Here is a 23359-nt window from a genome sequence, read left to right on the forward strand (position 1 = left end):
TTTTCTGATTTTATTATTTCTTTCTTTTTTGAGTAAAAGATTTGATTGAAAAGAAGTTTTCTGATTTTATTTATTTCTTTCTTTCTTTTGAGTAAAAGATCTGATTGAACTATTTAATTTTGATGATTTACCTTATGGTGATTTTATGATACAGTTTTGATGTTTAGATTTAAAGATATTTTATTCTATCGTATAAAATATTATTTTTAAAAAAACCCTTTTGGGTACCTGATGAATGTTTGGGTACCTTCGTAATTATGGTCTAGCAAATTAATTCAAAAAGCAAATTCAAAATTGAATTCTTTTGTTTTAGTTGTGAGGCTATGTGGCACCAATGTTGTGTGTGAATGGGAAATGTGAAAGTCTTCAATGATGTATGCACTTTCTCCTATTCCTTTATTCCTGCTTATAATGTGTAAGTGAGGCAGTTTGAGTTGTTGTGGATATTCGTGAATGTTTTTTACGAGCGAATTTGAGGCCATAGGGCCATTTTTCAAACTCTTGTGATTTATGTGGTCATGAGTTTTGACTTTTGTGGACACTGTCTGCACACAAAATTGCAAAGAATGTTAATGATGTGTTCGATTCCTCAGTTCACAGGCGGGTGTGTCTTGGTACTTATATAGTGTGTTCCTTGCGGGATCGAACCCCACCTAAACCTTACTAGAAATATGAGCAGAAGACGACTTTTGTAGTTTGAAATCATATCTAAGCAATGAAGCGCGGCATAGCCATATGTATGCGCCCCCACGCGCTTTCTTCCTTTGTATTGTTTGATGCCCTCAGCACGGCACATGTTATGTGACGAAAAATCCTGTTCTGCATAGAATGAGTGGTTAGCTGTGTGTTTTTTTTACCTCTATATACTTCCTGGCTTGATATGAATTAAGACTGATCCCACCGTTTCATGGTGTAAATACACTATTTGTAACTGCATCAGTGCCTTATTCATTGGAAGTAGTGAGGATGATTGTGCTTCATGCACTTAAGATCTTGTAGACGGCCACGTAGGCCTAAGTACCGAGATATTTGGCCCAAAGTACCGAAACAGAGAAAATTAAATGTATTCCATTTTTAATTTAGCGTTATACGGTCAAAGAAAGTGGTGCTTACGTGTTTAACAACCATGCCAATGCATTTTTCTTTAAATTGATTCTTAGTTAATTTTATTCATATTCAACCAAATTTATATCTATAAATTCTTACCTAACTCTTGATTAGCCTCCAGAATGACGTCACAATGAGACCAACACAGTTGGGCATCCAAAACACACAAACGTCTAAAAGTGTTATATTGATCAGAGAGAGATGGGATAATTTTCAGCAAATTCTTTCTGGTGCCCAAAGTATCTTATGATCTTTGTTAACTTAAAAATGTTGGACTTTAATCTTAATAAGAGTTGAACAAACTTTTCCATCAAAAAGTTTAATCTACAGTTTTTTAGTTCCTTATCATTGGGACACCAATTTATCATCCATTGTCTTATCGTTTAAAATCAATGGAAGGTTATGAAGTTTATGACACTTCTAATGTCTAATTTTCCCTCCCTTCATGTCCTACTCGTACTATAAAAAAAAGTTTTCATGCATTCATTTAAAGCGTGACTTGGGCAGCCAATCAGCTGACGACGCATCTACACTTTGGTCTAGAACCAAATTATTGCGTACCTGATAACAAACTGTACACCAGGAAAGAAAGGATCTACAGATTGACCGCTCACTAGCCCGGTCCAAATACTGATGGCCTCCTTACTTTCATTCAGCTTCTCGTGTAGCAAAGCCTGAGGAAAATAAGATTAGTCTCAATTAAAACTTAGGCCTTTGTACTCATTTGTAAATTGACGTAAATCTCAGTTAGAAATTAAACTTAAGATACTCTTAGCCTTAAAATTTTTAAAGCTTGTTAAAAAATAAGGATTGTTAAATGAACAAAATATTTAGATAAAAAATTAAATCATTATAAAACGAATAGAAGAAATTTTAACTTCAATATTTTAGCCTAACAAAAAAAACTTACAAACATAGATATGCCATTTTGGAACAAGTTTAAAATCAGTGATTAAATCCTAATAATGTGCATTAATTTTTTGTATGCAATTTTGGATCTAGTGCAGTTTACGGTAAAATGTTCCTGGTAACTTCAAAAATCTATGGATTTAAAGGCTGCTAGCTGCCTAACGGCTGAACATACATGTCATGCCCACAGACAAAGTCTTTTCCGCGCATTTATGTGCACTGCGAGATAACTGTATGCATTTTTGAGTAAAGAGTCAAAGACTATTCGAGATTATTTTGTGCGAGCATAATCTATACGTTCCACCGTTTTGGCATTAGCAGCCTTTTAGATTTTTGGAGATGATCGTTATCAGGAACATTTCACTAGATCCGCAAGTTCTTTATACCTGAAAATGCATGAAATCTCTGTTCTGGAAGAAATCCGCCAAATCTTCTGTGTTCAGTAATACAGTGTCCTGTTTTTTTTCAGTTCAGGGAATAAAGATTGAGTTGTTAGAACAGTTTGATGTTCGTATAAAGTAAATGATTGATCATAGTTATAGTACCTTCTAATTGCCATATACTTTTTTTCCGGGAAAGAAGGGGATAGTAAGCTGTTTATTACACTAGTGTCTAGTACTTAAATATTTAATAACGGTTTCTTATTAGTTGGCTTGACAACTTTGAGGATTTCTAATGACAGTTGATTGGTTGATTGGTCTAAAAGTTTCAACCAATATTTGTGATCTATAGAAGAGGTTACTTTATGTATCATCATTGGGGATGTACAGTTCATCAATTTATCGGCCATTGTCTTATCCCTTTAGATCCCTGGCTATCTTCTTTTCTCTTAAATCTTTATCAGTTTCCTGCCTGTTTTAGAAAATTGTCTAACTTCTCTGGATAGTACAAAGCATAAAGTTTAGCAATACAAGTGTGAACAATTTCTTCATGGTCAGGGTCTAGTTGTACACCAGCTACGCTCTCTGTTACAGATTCCTGGATACAAGGAATACTCAATTAAATTGAGAATAGATGGTTGAAAGAAAAGGAGATATGTGACAGACAACAAAAGAAAACCTATTGGACTTTTCACTATTTAAATATTAAAGCTTCTTATAAATACTGTATTTTTAGGGATGGAAAAGACTATGCATAAAGGGGGGGGGGGGTTTAATGCAACCATCTCGTAATCAGTGATTAAATGGCACTTAGAATTCGAATTTCGATCTAAAATTTTTCATGAGTAATCCTTGGTAGGTCTATTTTCCCTAAATCGAACAAAAAGTTGGAAAAGTAACGGCTGGCGGCTCAGCCGTATAGCCGTTTTTTGCCTATTTTCAGGGCAAATTCATCATTAATTACGTAGGAATCAACTTTTTAAAACATATTTTTGGTTTAATTCATGTTAAATGATAACAATAACCAAATTTTAAATTTCTAGTACCAACAGCTACCGGCTAGAACCGTTTGATAAGGTTTTTGAATGAGAAAAAGTATTATGTGAAGATAGGTTTCGTGACTTTTTTGCTCTAAAGATAGTAATAAAATGGCAAAACAGCTGAGCCGCCAGCCGTTAGCCGTTACTTTTCCAACTTTTTGTTCGATTTAGGGAAAATAGACCTACCAAGGATTATTCATGCAAAATTTCTGATGGAAATTCTAATTCTAATTGCCATTTAATCATTGATTACGAGATGGTTGCATTAACCCCCCCCCCCTTAATCTACACCACTTTAAACCATAATAATAAGTGGTAATAATACGTGATTGATCAGACAGAATTTTAGGCCTTGATTTTTCTTTAGGGTTACCATAAACCAGGAGGGGAAGGGGACATCAAACAGAAAATTAAACTGGTATGAATTATGAATATCCAAAGTTTTATAAACAATAAACATGTTCTGTTCTCTTAATTGTAAGATTAATAGCTTTGGAGACTTTTATTTTGTCTCGACTTGTTGTCTAAACTTTTTAACCAATAATTTTAATCTGCAGAAGAGTAATTTTATATATCTTCAACAGGGACCGATGTACATCAAATTATCTCACATTGTCCTATTCCTTAGATCCTTGACATTACCTGGTCAAGTTGACTGATATCCAGCAGGTACTGTAACAAAAACTGGTGAACATCCGGCTCTCCGGCCTCGGGGCGGACACTGAACAAAAGTTATTTATCACAACGTATTATAATCAGCTTTCGAATAATTGGTTTCAAAGCCATACTGGAAAAGGAATTATTTAAAACCACTTTTTCCCCCCAAACGTTAGTTGACATAAGCCTATACTCTAAAACTCACTTAGTTTGTCTGTCTATCAGAAATGATCTGATAGACGTCAAATTTTATAAGGGAAATGTGTTTTTCTTTTGTACTTAAAATAGAATGGTGATTTTTATAACAATTGGTATAAATCGATTATCGGTACTGCTCTAGAATATAATCAATTCCCATAAGAAATATTTATTTTCTCCGCTGTTAACAAAGATAAACTATCAAAATATCATATATACATAATCTTCGTTACTTATAGATCTTTTAATCCTTGCTAAAGTTTGCTTAATATTTATCTTAAAGGTATAATATTATTTCTCTTTACCTTGAGATGTCGGGAATGTTATGTAGAGGGGGAGAAATTGGTATATATCTGCTGTTTGGACTTCTTATATCTGAAATTTGTTTTATTAATATTCTTATTGAGGATTAATAAACCAAATTACATATTTTTTTTTTAATGGGGGTATTTTTGCTAGTGTTGATTTCTATAGGGAGTGTGAAATTACCCTTCCCCCCTCTTCTCAAAAAATAGTTGTAAACCTCCATGGACCTAGAAGAGACTTCACAGTATGGCGGTTAGCGCGGCGAGATCATTCATAACACACACACAGACAGAAATAATTTATTAGGATTACACATTTCTTTCAACTGAAAATCTACGTTTTTCATAAAGAAAAAAAGACTAATTATGCCTTAAACATTTCCGCCATTTAAAAACATCATTGCTAAAAAATCCATAACTGTACCTGGATATAATGTTATAATTTCTCTAGGATCCACATGTCCCTCCGTCAACAATTTTCGTGCCTGTGTTAGGTCACCTTTAGATAGACAGATAAAGCCAACTTTCTGTCTGATTGAACGTTCCTATAAATAATATTTTGTAGCGAAGCTAATAATCAGTCTGTAATCGTCTGATGTACTTTCATGAAGAGGCAAAATGAAATGCATATGGCGGTTTCCCACATAATGCATATGGAGGACCAAATATGATATTTTAAGGTTAATTTTGGGTTATGTTACGGTTAGAAGACTGCAGGGTCCCCCCCCCCTCCAAAAAAAAAGTTGCAAGAAATATATTTGAGGGAAAGCACCAAAACTTTTAATGTAAACTAAAATAAGATTTAAGATTTTTTGTCTATTAGATAATTCTAAACGCTATGGGCGAAAAAAGATATTTATTTAATTTGTTTAGATACTTTTAAAACATATTTTGGAAAATTTCATGTGAATATTCCCCAGGCCCTTGAGCATTTACTCTTTTACACTAAACTTACCTTCAGCTTTGCTTCGTCAGAAGAAATATGCAGAGACTTTAATAATTCTAATACATCTGACACATTTTCTTGGCGTAGTAAATTTTCTGCTTGTGCCTAAAATATAAGAATACAAGATTAATTTTCAAGAAAATTGGGGACTTCTTTCGCATACAGATGCGAAACCTAATGGAACGTCTGAATATTTTCTGAACCTCCAATTTCTGAATTAAAAAACTGGAAATATTAATGTTGTAATCTTATACATAAAATAAAACAAGCTGTATTCTAACCTGCCAAGGAATTGGAAGTATTGCAGATATTTGACTAGAACCAGAGACTAGGATTGTGCCGTCGAAAACTCCAAGGGTTCGTCCGCCAGGGTAGGATATTCCTTGCTTTACCTGCATTTAAAATATAAAGTAGGACAATGCAAACAATAAACATCAGTTCAGTTCAGTCGCGTCTCTCTTTTGGACTGTGGAGTCCAGAGAATACGGCCACCCTGCTCCTCCATGAATTCCTTTTTTTGGCAAGTGCTTCAGCTTCTCCCCATGTTAATTTCAAATTAAAGAGGTCCTTTTCAGTGCTCCGTCTCCAGGTCATTTTTGGTTGTCCCCGTTTACGTTTACCAGTGGTGGGGTTCCATTTTAAGCACTTTTTTGGAAACCTATTTTGTTCCATTCTGAGCACATGTCCTAGCCATCTTAGTCTTTTAAATTTCACTTCTGCTTCAATACTATTGCACTTGGTCTTAGCATACAGCTCAATGTTTGATATTTTGTTTGGCCAGAATATTTTGCAAATTCTTCTTAGGCAGCTATTGTGAAATGCATTAAGTTGATTTGTTTCAGTTTTCACAGTTCTCCAGCATTCAGCTCCATAAAGAAGAACTGATTTTACATTACTGTTGTAAAGTCTGATTTTTGTTTTCAGAGCAAGTTTCTTTGAATTCCAAACGTTGTGTAGACTGTTGAAAGCAACCCTAGCCTTATCAATCCTGGTTTTAATATCAGCTTTTGAGCCATTTTCACTGCTGATAACACTCCCCAAATAGGTGAATTTGTTGCTTTGTTTCAATTGTTCACCATTTATTGTTATAGTTTGATCAGGGTTTGTAGGTATATTCATAATTTCAGTCTTCTTGACATTAACAAAGAGCCCGACTTGTCCTGCGTATTTAACTAGTCTATCTGTCTTAGCTTGTAGATGTTTAATTGTTTCTGAAATCAGTGCCAGATCATCAGCAAAGTCCAGATCTTCTAGGTGTCCTAGTACGCCCAGCTGGAGACCACGTTTTTTGTCCTCTGTGGTTTTCTTCATCACCCAGTCAATGACCAATATAAATAGAATAGGTGATAAAATGCATCCCTGTCTAACTCCAGTGCTTATTTTAAAGAAATCAGATGTCTTATTGTTTCCAACTGAAACACAGGCTTGGAAGTTGTCATAAAATTTAGTTATCATAATTATCATCTTTTCAGGTATACCATAACTTCTTAGTATTTTCCAGAGTGTTTGTCTGTGTATGGAGTCAAAGGCCTTAGAGAAATCAACAAAATTTACATGGAGTGGCTTGTTAAATTCAACACATTGTTCAATAACTGTCCTAAGGGTGAAAATTTGGTCAACACAGCCTCTTCCAGCACGGAACCCAGCTTGTTCTTCTCTTAGTTTATTGTCAATTTTCTCATCAATTCTGTTTAAAATAACTTTACATAGGACCTTGCTTGGGATAGAAAGCAGCATAATTCCTCTCCAATTATCACAATTGTTCAAATCTCCCTTCTTAGGTAGTTTTATGATTATACCTTTAGACCAGTCAGTTGGTATCTTTTCTTGTCTCCAAATTTTATCAAAGAGATCAGTCAGAGTCCTAGCAGAAAGATCTATGTCTGCCTTAAGCATTTCAGCAGTTATCAAGTCAGGTCCAGGTGCTTTGTCGTTCTTTAGACTATGTATAGCAGCTTTAACTTCTTGAATAGTTGGTGGTCTTGTGTCTATGTCTATTTCATGTCCTGGTTCTGGTTCAGCAGTAATTTCAGGTTCAGGTCTGTTCAACACTTCTTCAAAATGCGATTTCCACCTTTCAGCAACTTCTTTTTCTGTAGTGAGTAATTTACCATCTTTAGCCTTGATAGTTTCACCACTCTTTTTGTTATATTTGCCACTTAATTGCTTGGTTATGTTGTATACTGTTTTCATGTTACCGAAGTCAGCTGCTCTCTGGGCCTTTTCAGCCAGATTGTCAATGTAATCTCTCTTGTCTTTCCTTGTGCGCTTTTTGACTTCTTTGTCTTTAGCAGTATATTCAGCTCTTAAATTGCCCATGTCAGCCAAATGTTGAGCATTATGAATTTTGTTTTTAAGATTCTTTCTCTCTTCTATTTTGTTCCATGTTTCTTCAGAGATCCAGTCCTTTTTCTCTGGTTTCTTGTGTCCTAGGATTTCCTTAGCAGTAGATTGAAAGTTTTCTTTAATTGAAGTCCATGTGATCTCAGTCTCGTCATTTAGGTCCTCTAAGACTTGAAATCTATTTCTGAGTTTTAAGACAAATTCATTCTTTATCACTGGGTCCTTTAATCTTGAAGAATCATATTGTCTGCCAATCTCACTCTTTATATCATGGCCAGTACGCTTCAGCTTTAATTTAATCTTACTGACAACTAGTTCATGGTCACTGAATATGTCGGCTCCTCTATAGCTCCTACAGTCTTGCATTGATTTGACCCATTTTCTATTGATCATAATATGGTCAATCATGTTTCTTGTTTGTCCATCAGGTGTTGTCCAGGTATATTTGTGAATGTTTTTGTGTTGGAATAATGTACCTCCTACGACCATATCATTATTTAAACAGAATTCAAGTAAAAGTTCTCCATTTTCATTTCTTGTACCTATGCCAAAGTGTCCCATTGCATTTTCCACTCCAGTCCTGTCAGTTCCTACTTTAGCATTCATATCTCCAAGAACTAGACACATGTCATGTTTGGGTACTGAGTTTCTGATTGATTGCAGTTGATCATAAAACTCTTGTTTTACTTCTTCACTTTTGTCATTTGTTGGGGCATAGCATTGGATAAGGGTCAACTTGCAGTGCCTTGATTGGAATCTAGCCTTAATTATTCTGTCTGATATAGGTTTCCAGTCTATTAGTGAATTGACATGTCGTTTTTGGATAATTATAGCAACCCCATACATATGTTGACTTTCATGACCAGAATAAAGTATTAGGTGGCCATCTTTGGTTGTGGTTTGTCCTTGTCCTGTCCATCTACATTCTGCAATTCCAAGTATTCCGATATTGTAACTTGTCATTTCTTTAACTACTTGGGCTGTTTTAGTTGACTCATACATTGTTCTAACATTCCAGGTTCCTATCTTACAGCTTTGCTTAGAACTTATTGGTCCTGTCATCAAGTTGATAGCTTCCTTTCGGGTTTCACCATCATCTTTCATATTCTCAGTAAACTGAGCATCAGTTCCAACAGTTCTTGTTTCATGCACACCTCTGGCTGTGTTAAAGCCATAAGTGTTTGAGGTTTTGTGGGTGGTTTCGCTAACTGTGATGATTTTTACAGGTAGGATAGTTAGTCCTACGCAAACCTTTCATATCCCTGGAAGGAAGGGTGACTGGTAAGGGGAGGGACGTCAATATCCCCCAGTACTTCAAGAAGTACCTCCTGCCCTGAAAAAAACATAACTAAGGCATAATGTTATACCTAATGTGTTTGAATTGCAGTAAGATCTTTTAAACCGCAAATTAATGACAAAAATAAGGTTTTTGTGTGGCTGGTAAGTCTAAAAAACCCTACATTTCAATTTTTTTTTTTTTAAATTAGTATAGCCAATCCCCTACAAAAAAATCTTTCTTTTTCTTACAAAAAAACAAAACAAAAAATTCATTTGATATTGAATACTACGGTTATATATTTTCAAATGTTTAGCCTTTTTTTAGTACTTCCCATATTACGTACATTCTATACAGTATACTGTAAATTTTGAAGCTAAAGATCTCGAAAAAAATTGTGTTTGAGAATACTTTTAATGGAAGCTTTATAAATGCCCCTGGGTGGTTAAAGGATATTTTCCTAACAACTTCGGACCTCCCTAAAAGGCTATGATTTAAGCAACTAGTTTAAATAAAATGAAGTATACCTTTCCATCTTGCAGACTGTACACAAGAACACTTTCTGGAGATAAACCTAAACAATTGATTTTAATACTGAATGATTTTTTAATGATTACCTAAGTAAAAAATATTGAAACAAGATTAAAAGAACAAAATATCTAAAAATCTATGTGAAAATCAAACATACAGATTTTTATAAAGTTGCTTACTATGCTTGTACATAATATTCAGGAATCGCCATGCAAATTTTGAAATGAATAGTACAATTAGAACCTACCTACCTAAATCAACAATCAAAGCTATCTGTAACAGACAGATGTACAAACAAACCATAATTATAGAAAAGCTTTTGCTTAAAAAAATACCTATGATGTAAGGACTGGAAAAAATGATTCTGTAAAGGTTTGCCGTCAGCTGGATAGGTGGCCGCTGGGAGGTACCTTCACCTGTCACAAACATTCCAAGGTTTCCTGGACCTGAATGGAAGACAGAAACATGGTTTATTATGTACAATTCAGAAGACAGAAACTAAACAAAAAGATGTGTTTGACTACAAAAAATTTGTGAAAGAAATAAATTCTAAGGAATCTTAAGGTACAAGACAATGGACGATAAGTTTATGTTCTTTAACAATGATGATAGAATTGCCCGTTTTAAAACAAACTAATCGTGTCCTAAAAGTTTTTAAGTCAATAAATGAGAGTATATTTATAAAACTTTGTGTACCAGTATAATGTACAGTCCAATATCCTACAGATCCCTAAAATAAGACTTGTATGTTTCTTTAAATTAGAAAATGACAGAAAGTCCATTATTTGTGCAGCTAAGTAAGACTTTTTTATTGACTGATTTAAAAATAACTAAAACATAATAACATATAAAATTTTCTCGTATTCATTCGAATCCGGTGGATAGGAACCGGTTCTCATCCATACGAAAAAACTATGTCTAGCATCGTATTATATACAGTTTTCTACGAATATAGAAATGTACAATCATAAGATTAAAACTAGTTTTTTTAGCCGGTGCCTTCGGCACCACGGGGCTAAAAAAACTAGTTTTAATCTTATAATTGTACATTCTATATCCGCGGAAAGCCGTTTATAATACGATACGAGAAATAACTATTCTAACTTTATTTATAATTTTTAATTTTTTAGCTTTTATCTTCAATTTTTATGTTTAATTTAGAAACATGATTGTCTTTTTTTGAATTTTCTTACCTGCGACAAGAAATTCTTGATTTTGAATCTGTGTGATCATGTAGGAAGTACTGTGCTCCTCAATGGGAAATAAATCTATCACTCCGCCAGTTTTAACATTCAATATTAAATACCTAAACAAGAACATGAATAAATCTCAAATACATTTTCAGGAATTAAAATATAACTTAAATACCTACAAAAAAATAAAAAAAAACAGTTTTCAAGAAAACTGATGCCTTCTTAAAATGAAAAAGACTTTCAATTTATGTAAAGACATACTGATTTAGAGAGTGTTTCTCTATATTAATTATAGTGTTGACACACATTTTGGGGACTATCAAATCAGAAGTCCCCATTAGACCGACTCAGAATTACCACTTTTTTTGAAATTCAATGGGCGCGCTATTTCAACCCATTCCTTTTATGATATCAAGACCAATGATACTAAAAAAAGTGTTCTAGTAGCTTTTTTTCAGCAATATGTCAAATTCGATTTTCATAAAAAAGGGGAAGGTTCCCCCCTGAGGGTGAAATTTTTTTTTCTTTCAAACCATGGCTTTATACACCTTCCTGAATTCGTCTTGAAGAGTACATTAAGGATCAAAAAACGATTTTAAAATATTTTGATCATAGCAAGAGCTATTCTCAAAAAACTAACAATTTTGGCCATTTTAGCAAAATCAGGTGATTTTGACGGTTATTTGAGGATAACTTTTTCTGGGATCAATATTTTTTAAAAACGTTTTTTGATTCTTAATGTACTCTTCAAGACGAATTCAGGAAGGTGTATAAAGCCATGGTTTGAAAGAAAAAAAAATTTCACCCCCAGGGGGGAACCTTCCCCTTTTTTTATGAAATTCGAATTTGACATATTGCTGAAAAAATAGTCTGAGAACACTTTTAAAGGTATCAATAGTCTTATATTTATGAATAGAATGGGTTAAAATAGCGCGCCAAAAAATTTTGCATCTTGAGTCGGCCTAGTCCCCATAGAAAGACTAAGTAGAAAGCAATGAATTATAAAATGCTTTTTTTTCAAAAAGGCATAAAAAGTTATACCTGGAATGAGTTGCTACACAAACTGTATCACCAGATATTGACAGGTTTACTATTGGCTCATTTAGTTCACGAGATCTAAATTAATATAGATTTACTATGTTTGACAAATAATAACAAGCAATAATGATGATTGTAGATAAATACTCTGCTTTTAATAGTTTTTAATATAGAATTAAAGACAAATATTTGAATTATCTTATGTAAATCTCATCACAATTTTTTTTGTTTATTGGGTTAGATAACTTTTCTTTTAAATAAATTATTGGGTCTGAATTTAAACTTTTATCAAACTAAAGTCTAATGAATCTTACCTAACAAGCGACATTTTCTCTTCGTCAATACTGTAAAGAACAACTTGTTTCTTCTTTGAAACACAGATTCGAACACTAAAATAATAAATCATTGTCCTTGAACAGAACAGCACAACAATAATGGTAATCATAATAAAACAGTAAAACTATAAAAATCAATTACACAGTACATGTAAAGAATATGCGACTGGGCAATTTGATATCATAGCTAGAAAAACTTATAAGAGGATCATATATAAAGAATGTTGGATCATAAATAGAAAACGAAGTAGTGGGTTTCTTCGTATTTTCACAGTAGCTTTACTACTATTTCTAGTCCCTTCGTAGGGCTCTAACCCTGGATGACATTCATTGGCATTTACCTTAACTAACCTAACCTTTGATACTATCAAATAGGGTGGGTCGATTTTGCAATTTCACATTAATAGAAATTGGCAAGGGTTACTGGGCCAATATTAAACCCTGTGAAACTTCAAAGGGGTTTTGTAATCCCAAAACAAAGGGCGCGCGGGGGTATAAAAGTTGCCCGCCCCCTTATAAAACCAAAAATTGAAATTCCTTCAAACACAGGCATGTTGCATATCAAAATGACCGCATTGAAATGCTAAATACGAATCTGAAAACCGTTTTGAAAAGTATTGATTCAGTCTGAAATGATTTTCAAATAACCTAACAAAATATACAGTTTTGACTAAATCAGATGTTTTTGAGATCTTATTCGAACTAGGAAAATATTTACAAAAATAATTTTTTAGATTCGTAATCAGCATTTCAATGCCGTCATTTTGATATGCAACATGCCTGTGAATTCAATTTTTGGTTTTACAAGGGGACGGGCACATTTTTACCCCCCGCGCGCCCGTTGTTTTTGGATTACAAAACCCCTTTCAAGTTTCACAGGGTTTTATATTGGCCCAGTAACCCTTGCCATTGTCAAATAATGTGAAAATCCCAAAAAGCATGTAAATCGACCCGACCTACTATCAAAAGCTACTATGAAAATACGACGATCCCACTACTTAGTTTTCTTTCCGTGATCCAGAATATTTACTACAAGTTGATTTGCATTTGGGTGCGATTGAGTACAATTAGGTAATAATAAAATAAGAGACAGATTAATCAACTGTCAGACTAAGTTAAGCATACTACTTAAAGAAATGCTGAGCTACTAAATAATTTTACCTAAAATGATCTTCAGCCATTGAGTCAACAACACAGCAGGATATTCCCTTCAATTTGTTGTGGAATCCAGGTTTGGGCTCCAAAGTTGACATGTCCAGTAAAGATAGGTTTCCACCACATACAACTTGATAGATATATAATTTTTAATTATTGCCAATACCTTAAATTTGGTAGGACAATTATACTGAAACAGTAAAGTTTTAAACGAATAATTGTTAAAAAAATACTCTAGAATTAATTTAAATAAAAATTCCTGGGACAATAAATCACAATTTACACTTTACAACTACGAATACAAAGGTTTTTTATGTATGTTTGTTTTTATAATATAATTCAATGTTACATAACCGATAATATCTTGTATGCATGCAAGGAAAACATTTGGCATTCTCTGAATGTCGAAATTAATAATTCACAAAGATTAAGTTCATAGGATGTAATTGTACAATGTATAAAAATAAGTTTAAACAAATGCTGAAACAGTGTATATCCTAGTCAATAGAAATAAGGATTGGCTGAACTTACCAATGATTGTATTTAAAGCAGGGACCGCGCTAAGGAAGCTTATCTTGCTTTTTTCTCCGACATATTTCCTAACATTGAAAATCAATTAATAAATGAAACATGACAAAAATTAGGAACACAATAAAAAGGCATGTTTAAATGATAGATGCTTCAAAATGAAACAAAAAGGCATTAGCATTATCTGATCAAGCATGTAAATTGTAAAAGGTGCAGAGCATCATTATGTACTGGTAAATAGATAACTACCATGAGACGTTTAAAATAGGTATTTTTGAATTATTCATAAAAGGAGCCAACCCAAGTTTCAATTTAATCATCTTTGTCTACAGACCTTTTTACGTGATGATAAACTGTGCCTTTTTATAGGACAAGGCATTTCGATCATCGACCTTACTTTTAGGAAATCAAGTAACCACCGAACAATAAAAGCAATTTATTAGTGCCTTTAATGTGACGTTATCATTTTTAACAAAAAATCTAGCAAGAATTCTTACTTTTGAATAAAATTGGATAGCAGAACACTATTTCCTTCTTCGTTTTGTCTTTCCTCGACTCCATATTGTAACAAATATCCATCTGTACTTCCAAGATAAAGGATGCCAACCTAAATAACTTGTAATATTAACACCACAATTATAACATTGTCTGAGATCCATTGTCTTGGTTTCAAAGAGTATCAACCATTTGTATATGACCTTCGAATGTTTAGTCCTCATCTAAGAAATTTAATAAAGTTCTGTAAAGATCTTCAGTAAAATCTACATTTAAACCCGTTAGATAGGCAATATTCTAACAAACCATGGTACATATTACTTCTTCTTTAACAAGAATCTAAAGTCTGACATACAAATGGAATAATTAGACAGATTTTTCTTAGACAAATTACAAAACAAGAGGCGCCTTCGCCTCATCTTTACATGAGCTCTCTCTTATAGGGAAAGGAGGTACTTCAGTAAGAAATATTATACCCTAAAATCTTCATGAGAGCTACGAATAGCATTCCTATATAGAAGATCGGTTCAGTGGTTAAAGAGGACAAACGAAAACCTTCAGCAGTAGAAATACGTTCTTGTGTCTTAATAACATACCTTAAATTCTACCGATTCTATCTTGGAAGCTGCGCTATCAAAGTCAACCTTCGGAATGACGTACTTTAGATTATATAATGCTCCATTCATTTTTTCATCTGAATTAAATTTTAAACAACTAATGAGTCATAAAACTAAGAAATAGTATATTTTTATCTTTAACTAATTTAAAACATTAAGTGTTCAAGATCCCTTTCAACATAATTATAATTAAAATGTAATTACTGTTTGCAAATATGATATGTAATGGATAAAACCAGATAAGCATTAAGTTTTATGAAATAAAAAATATCTAATTTAAAATAATTTTCAAATTAAACCAAAGTATATACGTACCTAGGAAAATACATAACAAAATATTAAAACAAAATTTTAAATGGAACACAATAGATACAGACTAATATTCAAAACTATGAACACGAAAAAAGAATAATTTTACGTATTAGTATTTTTATTTATTTTTTATTATTATTTATAAGAGGAATTTCTCTCTCTCTTTTCTTAATGTTGACGAAGGCAGAAATAAGTTGCCAAATTAAAGTCCTTAATTATACCAAAATGAAACATACGTCTTAAAAAGATTTTTAACGATTTAATTTTAAAAAATTACCACACCTAATTTTGTTACAAATTCAAATATGTTAAACAAATTAATATTAACGATACAAAAACATAGAAAATATAATATACATTACTTTTTAAAAATTTTGGTCTTGTAGAATTTAGTTTGGTAGACTTTGTTTTGGCGATTGAATGCCGCGTATTCCATCCACTTGTTACTTTCATTCTCAACCAAAGACGACATTTTACATAATTAAGGACACCAACAAGAACTTGAGAGGCCCTTAGCCCCAGTGCATTTAATTTCTGAGAAAAATAGTAAAAAACCTACTCGAAATCTATTTAAAGGTCACTTTAACAGAGAACTCAATCAGTTTTGTTCTTTCTCGAGATTTTTTAGGGCAGAAAGCCTATAAGGGTCCATATATAATTGTGGGGAAATAAAGGAATAAAAAGTTATTATTGAGTTACCAAATTAATTTTAGCTTCACATAGACTTTCGGATTGTTTTGGGTTTTTTTCTTTAGAATTAGTGCATAATTTTGCTGTTTACTGTATTCTTCCTCTAAATGCTTTAGAATTGATCAAATTGTATGGGGGAAGTTTTGTAAGTGTTTATTTTGTCCACTGACGCATGCGTATTAGCATTGAAGCGCACCAAAACAAAAATGCCGCTGCTTTCATTCTACGCTAATCGTCTTCCTTGCTTTTACCGATTAGATTCTAATTTCTTAGTGAATTATCATTTTACATTTGTTTAACGCATTTTTGGAGTTTTTATGCCCTTTAAAGTGAACTATCTGTTGTTTGTTGCGTTTTACAGATAGAGATAATTGCTAACCTTATAATAGCTGATAAATTGAAAATACAGTGTATTGATTATATCTTTGTTAATAATTTTTAGCTTGTTTGATCAATATTGCACCACTTTAACATATTTCACTTAAAATACAAATGTTGAAGGTTTTTAGATCAATTTAAGTCGCATACATGTTCATAACGGCATTTAAGATCTTGAAAAAACTCACTAATTTAACTTAATTTATGATTTTATTTTAGAAATTTAAACAATGATATATAACTGAATTTACACAATACTTGTTTTAGACAACATCTCTTTATAGAAAACGGTAAGCTTGAACAATATTTTGGTTTTATATATCAATAATGAATAGATAAATCATAAATAAGTGGGTAGAAACTGTGAACGAACTACCGCTTCAGTCGAATTTTTGTTAATAATTTTTAATTGTGTTATTGCCATTTCAATGGGGACGAATTGGCTGATTTATTGAGTAGTAAGAGCATTAAGGGGGGGGGGGGTAAAGCAACCATCTCGTAATCAATGATTAAATAGTATTAGAATTAAAATTTTGATCTGAAATTTTGCATGGATAATCCATGGTAGGACTATTTTAGACACGGAACCTATCTCCACATAATACTTTTTGTCGCTCAAAAACATTATCAAACGGTTTTAGCCGGTAACTGTTGGTACTAGAAATTTAAAAAATAGATATTGCTATCATTTAACATGAATTAAACCAAAAACATGTTTCTAAAAGTTGATTCCTCCGTAATTTTTCCCTGAAAATAGGCAAAAAAAAGGCTGAGCCGCCAGCCGTTACTTTTCCAACTTTTTGTTCGATTTAGGGAAAATAGACCTACCAAGGATTATTCATGCAAAATTTCAGATCGAAATTCGAATTCTAAGTGCCATTTAATCACTGATTACGAGATGGTTGCATTACCCCCCCACCTTTTATTATTTGTGTTAGTTATTTGTAAAGTTATAAACCAAACACTATAAATTGAATTGGCCCCAACAGTTTTGATTGTTAAAAACCTGAACTTCAATTTTAATATACAATAAAATAAAATAGATATAAATCACTAGAAGCATCGTAGATCATTTAGATTTCTTTCAGGCAGACAAAGTAACAATACTATTCTTGCTTCATCATGTGAAATTCAATATAAAAAAACAGTTACCATAGTTATAACAGACTGGCAATCTTATCAAAATGTCGGTCAGATTTAAGTTCAAAAATGACCTGGATCATCATTCTGTACCCTGTGACGGTCTTAACATATCAACCCGAGACCTGAAACGTTCCATCATACGTCAGAAAAAATTCGGGAAAATTACAGACTTTGATTTGGTGATCACAAACACAGCCACGGGCCACGTCTACGAGGACGAGAATGAATTGATAAACAAGAACACGACTGTTAGTGTGCAGCGGGCCCCGCTGGCGGATGGACAGAAAAAGGTTTGGGAAGAGGATGCGGGCATAGGGATTGAGTCGATGAATAATGTTCCTACTGGGAGCGTGGCGTCCATTATCAATGTGTCCACCAGTTCTGGACTTACGGAGGATGACAGGCAGGATATTCTAATAGTATTATTCAATATTCATAAATAAAAACATAAGAGAAATTCGCATAAATTAATTGAATAAAAAGTTCATAGCCTAAGCAATCAAACATCCCTTATTTGATCTTCAAAAACGGAGTAAACTCGTCATTTTCTTTTGATTGTCTTTCAGGGTTGTCATTTTGGGCGGGCGCTTTTGGGCCGCCCAATATAAGGTCCTTTTGGGCAGTATTGGGCACCCCCCTTTTGGGGGGAGAGAAAAAGGGGAGTGGGTGAATAAAGAGGGGGTGGCGGGCCTATTGTTTGGGTGATATCCTTATACTAAAGTAACAGGATATGTGTCTGTGTGTTTGTACCAAAGGATCTCGCTAACTGCTGAACCGATCGGGTTCTCCTAGCTTCTCATAGGTTTTGGGAAGGATTATAACAATTTTGGGGGAGAGTGCCACCACCCTCCTAAGAGAAATCGCCCCTAGAAAAAAATCACACACCCAAAAATTAAAAAAAAAAAAAATTTAACAAAAAATATAAATGGTGGGAGGTAACCCACCCCCCCTCCCTCCAAAAAAAGTTCTAGTCAGTTTTTTTTTGTATCTAGAGAAGGATTTAAATTTGCTAACTGCTGAACCGATATGGTTCTCCTTTCCAGTGGAGCTTTTATAGGTCCTGAGATGGTCTTAGGCAATTTTATTTCTAATAATAAGCCTTGGTATGGTTATAGGCTATTTTATATCCTTTTTATATGCTTTTTACGATATTTGCCCAAAAAGGGTGCGCCAAAAACCCGCCCAAAACCCTTTTGGGCAATTGGGCCGCCCAATATAAAAAAAGTACCCAATTCGACAACCCTGTTGTATTTTGATAAACTTAATGGAGCATTTGATTATATTCTAAAATCAGTTAAACTCATTTAAATCTACTTCTTGACACTTACTCTTTATACCAAATTTCATAATATGAACATATTTTTAAAAAATACAGAATACCTATTGATTAGTTATTTCTATTTGAAACGTTATAAACTCATACATGAAAGCTTCAAATCTTCAATTAACGATATAATATGAATAATGCAAAATAAATAAAAATCTAGGATTTCGAGTATGATGCAGTCATCAACAGAACTTTACAATGGAAAGATTTCATTTACATTCTCTAGCAATATCCCCCAACTGTAAAAATCATATTATCATGCTTAGTTTAGGTTAGGATTAGTTGATAAGAAAAGGAGATTTCTATTCAGTTTAAGCTTTAAAGAGCGGTTCCCATGGGGGATATATAATATAGATTTCAGTCAATAATACAGTGATCTAAATGGCCGATAAATTAATGAATATACCTATACAAAGACGATACACAAAATTACCCCTTCTGTAGATTATGATAAGTTGTTGAAACGTTTTGACACTCAACTTAATTCACCAACCAATCAAAATTCAATTAAAGTCCCCACCCCAAAGTTGTTGAGCCAACTTTATTATAACAGCCCATTGTCCCTCCCCTTCCTTCCAGTAATGCTAGAAGTTTTGGTGTTGTTTAGTATTCTTCTTGTGGGATTAAACCCTGTTAATTAGAATAGCTAGTCAATGATATCTTAAAATAACAGAGAAAAACTGGCAAAAATACAAAGGACAAAAAGCATTTCCCGAGGGCTCCAAGCCCCCGGCAGTTTGGAAATGCAGAACCTGCTTTCAAAATCATTGGGCTTCAGAGTGTCCGTTCGCAAATTCGGACCTGAAGAGAACCACAGGAAAGTTGCATTTAAAAAAACTTAATTCTAGAATTCTTTTAAAAACATCGTTACGTTGCAATACTAATTAAGGGGATTTTTATAGATTCATATTTAGACATTTTAAAAACAAAAAATCTTACATTTCTACCTAGAAACAATATGTCCATGATTTGAACTTAAAAATCAGTTTTTGTCATAAAAAGTGTAGCGTTTGAATAAGCAACGCATATCATTAGATAAATAAATAAAAAAATAAATAGTTGTCAACAATGTGAGATATTTTTAATTTGGGTTATACTCAATTACTAATATCCGTTTAAGGAAGCAACATATGCTTTCTAAGATGTTACCAAGTAACCGCAGTATACTATGAGATCCTCTAAAAAATTGATACTAACTATCAAAACCAAATAATAAATGCAACTTTGAATCAGGAATTCCTCGAACTTTTTTAATGCCATCGCAAGAAAAAGTTCTCGGCGCCAAAATAGATCCTCAAGGTAACAAAAAAGACAAAGTTATAATTTTTTATATTTTGAAACTAAAATGTACATCTTTTCAAATATCAATAAATGTTAGAAAATATATCTGTTTTTCACTTCAATCAGTAATACCTACCTAATATCTGCCTATTCAATGAGGAAGAAATCTAAATGATCTACATTTTGATTTTTGTTGTCTTCATATTTTCCTTCCAATATTTGAATTATCATTCCCATATAAACAACCCCTTAAATAGTGGATGTAAATATTCATTTATTTCCCTGGTATCTCATTTATATCCCTGGTATGATTTTAGAAGATTTTTAATTTTTTTTGGAAGATTTTATAATTTTTATTAATTACTAAAAGAAAGAAAATAATCTCCTTTTTTAGTAGCGAAGCTACTCTATAATTTGAAATGTCCGTCTGTCTGTATGTCCGTATGTAAGTTTTTTGTTTAAATGAGAATGATATTCCTGTCCAGTTTTTTGTTTAGGAATGAATATTTCTTACCCTCGTGAATAAATGATGACCTATCGGTCCATCATTTATTCCCTCGGGTAAGAAATATTCATTCCTAAACAAAAAACTGGACAGGAATACCCCATTGAAATAAGGGGAAAATGAAGTTAGATACTATCTGAATTTAAGATGTGTATTATATTCTTTCTTCCCATCCCCGTTACTTTTATTTAAATATGACTGATGTAGAATACTAATTTCAGGCCAAATAGTCGTGAATGAGATGGAGTTGCAAGCATACAATGAGAAAAAGATTGAGAAAAGTCCCTGGGTCGTGGACGACCGTCCCTCCGCTCCAAAGGTACGTTTTCGTCGAAACCCATATAATATTAAGATCCTAGCATGATAAACCCCCCTGACACTCGACAAGACTCATTTGTTCGTCTTTCTTTTAGAGCTTCGCTTTTATGGATGTTATCATTCTTGTTACCAAATAAATTTGGGAAAGAATTAGAGAGCATTGTGTGTAATCCAACTAGTTTGGAAAAATTGACCCCATGATCCTAGGTTTTTTGAAAGCAAAACAATTTGTTAGGAGAAAGTCACTGATTAAAGGGGGGGGGGGGGGGAGAGGGGGGTTAATGTAACCATCTCGTAATCAGTGAGCAAACGGCACTTAGAATTCGAATTTCCGAATTCGAATTTCCATCTGAAATTTTTCATGAGTAATCCTTGGTAGGTCTATTTTCCCTAAATCGAACAAAAAGTTAAAAAAGTAACGACTGGCGGCTCAGCCGTTTTGCCATTTTTCGGTTATCTATAGTGCAAATTAGTCACGAAACCTATCTCCACATGATACTCTTTGTCACTCCAAAACGCTATCAAACGGTTCTAGATGGTAGCTGTTGATGCTAGAAGTTTTAAAAATGGTCATTCCATTCAGTTTGTTTAAATATTCAATTAATTAGGTTTTTTCAAGAATGTCAAGCGTGGGAAAATTTTTAGAATGTGGGAACCATTTAATTTTCATTTAAATGGTACATATGTTTTTCATTTAATTTCATTTTTAGGACCCGTGAGAAAATTTTTTTAACGTGAGAACCATTTAATTTTCATTGAATTTCATTTTTTGGAAGTGTGGGAAAAAACGTGAGAAAAAATATGTTTTAGTATAAAGAAATGTTCTATCAGTTTCAAACCTTTTTCATTCGATAGATCATACTGACTTTGGAAAAACTGTCAGACCGATTTTTGAAATTCAATCTGTGAAAAAAGATATTCAAGTTTTAATTTTTTGTTTTGAAAACATTATTTTCATGTATTGACGCCATCTTGGATTATGATAATTTTTTTTTGTTAGAAGATTTTTTTTCTAAAATATTTTAAAAAAATTAACTTTTTACAATAAAAAAATCTTTGAACTTAAATTGACCAATAATTCAAAGATTTTTTCTCTTTGATTTGGAAGATTTTTTATGATTTTTATTTTTAATGTCAAATAAAAACACAACAGTGAAAAAAATGAAAATTAAATGAAAAAACGTTTTATGATTTTATTCAAGAAATTATTTGCTATCATCACCTTTTTGTTGCAATAGAATGTTATTTAAGCAAACAAAATTTAGCATAAATGGATATTTAAATCCCTTGGTATTAAATGATGAGCTAACGCTCGATCATTTAATACCTTGGGATTTAAATATCCATTTATGCTAAATTTTGTTTGCTTAAATAACTCATTGCTATCATTTAACATGAATTAAACCAAAATTATGTTTTAAAAAGTTGATTCCGACGTAATTGATGATGGATTTACCCTGAATATAGGCAAAAAGCGGCTAAACGGCTGAGCCGCCAGCCGTTAATTTTCCAACTTTTTGTTCGATCTAGGGAAAATAGACCTACAATGGATAACTCATGAAAAAAATCAGATCGAAATTCGAATTCTAAGTGCCATTTAATCATTGATTACGAGATGGTTGCATTAACCCCCCCCCCCCCCCCTGATAAAATGTGTATGTTGATATTTTCATTTTTTGCAAAATAAATTCAAGTAATGAAAGGAGAATCCGGGGACTAAAAGAATTTTTGGTATAAGCTTACCTAACATATGTTTACGACAATCTTTATTATTTTTTTTCCTGTTCTTACCTATCTTTTTTATTATTTCAAAAAGATAAAAGTTTTCATAAATATTTGAGGATTTTTTCTGAATAAATGTTTTATGACAGATTGAGATCCCAGAAGAGCTTGTTTGTAAGATGTGTAAAGAGATACTCACAGACGCAGTCATGCTTCCTTGTTGTGCAGGTAATAGTTGTTTCTCGCATCGTATTACAAACAGCTTTCCGCGGATATAGAATGTACAATTATAAGATTAAAACCATTTTTTTAGACCCGAGGTGCCGAAGGCACCGGCTAAAAAAACTTGTTTTAATCTTATGATTGTACATTTTTATATTTGTAAAAGTTGGATAAAATACGATGCTAGACATAGTTTTTTCGTATGGATGAGAACCGGTTCCTATCCACCGGATTCGAATAAATACGAGAAAATAGATTCCAGGAATGCTTCGAAACCGATTAATATCCGCTGGATTAGAACGGGTTCAGTTTGCTTCGAATTCGATTAATTTTCTAAAGCCTGAAGTGAAGCTAGCTTATTAGGACGAAATGCACCTCGAGATCTTATGTTAGTGCATAACAGAACCA

At 32.9% G+C, this 23359-nt stretch overlaps 2 protein-coding genes across 11 annotated transcripts in view; one reads left to right on the forward strand and one right to left on the reverse strand.

Annotated features, from left to right (window-relative positions):
• Nucleotides 1-15135, reverse strand: part of LOC145328787 (transforming growth factor-beta receptor-associated protein 1-like) — a 26617-nt gene extending 11482 nt beyond the window's left edge. Inside the window, exons 1-18 of the mRNA XM_080172651.1 lie at nucleotides 15033-15135; nucleotides 14439-14548; nucleotides 13945-14012; nucleotides 13420-13543; nucleotides 12238-12312; nucleotides 11927-12001; nucleotides 10886-10998; nucleotides 10028-10138; nucleotides 9689-9735; nucleotides 5824-5934; nucleotides 5552-5647; nucleotides 5021-5141; nucleotides 4597-4666; nucleotides 4079-4157; nucleotides 2869-2994; nucleotides 2403-2471; nucleotides 1669-1781; nucleotides 1207-1280 (exon numbers count right to left, since the gene is read on the reverse strand). Coding sequence (XP_080028777.1) covers nucleotides 1207-1280; nucleotides 1669-1781; nucleotides 2403-2471; nucleotides 2869-2994; nucleotides 4079-4157; nucleotides 4597-4666; nucleotides 5021-5141; nucleotides 5552-5647; nucleotides 5824-5934; nucleotides 9689-9735; nucleotides 10028-10138; nucleotides 10886-10998; nucleotides 11927-12001; nucleotides 12238-12312; nucleotides 13420-13543; nucleotides 13945-14012; nucleotides 14439-14548; nucleotides 15033-15122 — 1672 coding nt within the window. The 5' untranslated portion in view covers nucleotides 15123-15135. The remainder of the gene's footprint in view (nucleotides 1-1206; nucleotides 1281-1668; nucleotides 1782-2402; nucleotides 2472-2868; nucleotides 2995-4078; nucleotides 4158-4596; nucleotides 4667-5020; nucleotides 5142-5551; nucleotides 5648-5823; nucleotides 5935-9688; nucleotides 9736-10027; nucleotides 10139-10885; nucleotides 10999-11926; nucleotides 12002-12237; nucleotides 12313-13419; nucleotides 13544-13944; nucleotides 14013-14438; nucleotides 14549-15032) is intronic.
• A 1474-nt stretch (nucleotides 15136-16609) lies between these two features.
• Nucleotides 16610-23359, forward strand: part of LOC145328786 (uncharacterized) — a 40259-nt gene continuing 33509 nt past the window's right edge. For 9 of the 10 annotated variants that reach the window (XR_013882637.1, XM_080172642.1, XM_080172646.1 and 6 more), the window contains exons 1-7: nucleotides 16610-16723; nucleotides 17522-17979; nucleotides 19064-19103; nucleotides 19576-19717; nucleotides 20134-20202; nucleotides 20911-21008; nucleotides 22879-22957. Coding sequence is in view for 9 of the 10 variants with exons in the window: in XM_080172642.1 (XP_080028768.1) it covers nucleotides 17618-17979; nucleotides 19064-19103; nucleotides 19576-19717; nucleotides 20134-20202; nucleotides 20911-21008; nucleotides 22879-22957 (790 nt within the window). In the remaining variant the exon portion in view is untranslated. The remainder of the gene's footprint in view (nucleotides 16724-17521; nucleotides 17980-19063; nucleotides 19104-19575; nucleotides 19718-20133; nucleotides 20203-20910; nucleotides 21009-22878; nucleotides 22958-23359) is intronic. The other variant, XM_080172650.1, reaches the window with a different exon arrangement.

This window comes from Acartia tonsa, chromosome 9 (assembly GCF_053477335.1).
Source record: "Acartia tonsa isolate MP-2025a chromosome 9, ASM5347733v1, whole genome shotgun sequence".
Classification (NCBI taxonomy): domain Eukaryota; kingdom Metazoa; phylum Arthropoda; class Copepoda; order Calanoida; family Acartiidae; genus Acartia; species Acartia tonsa.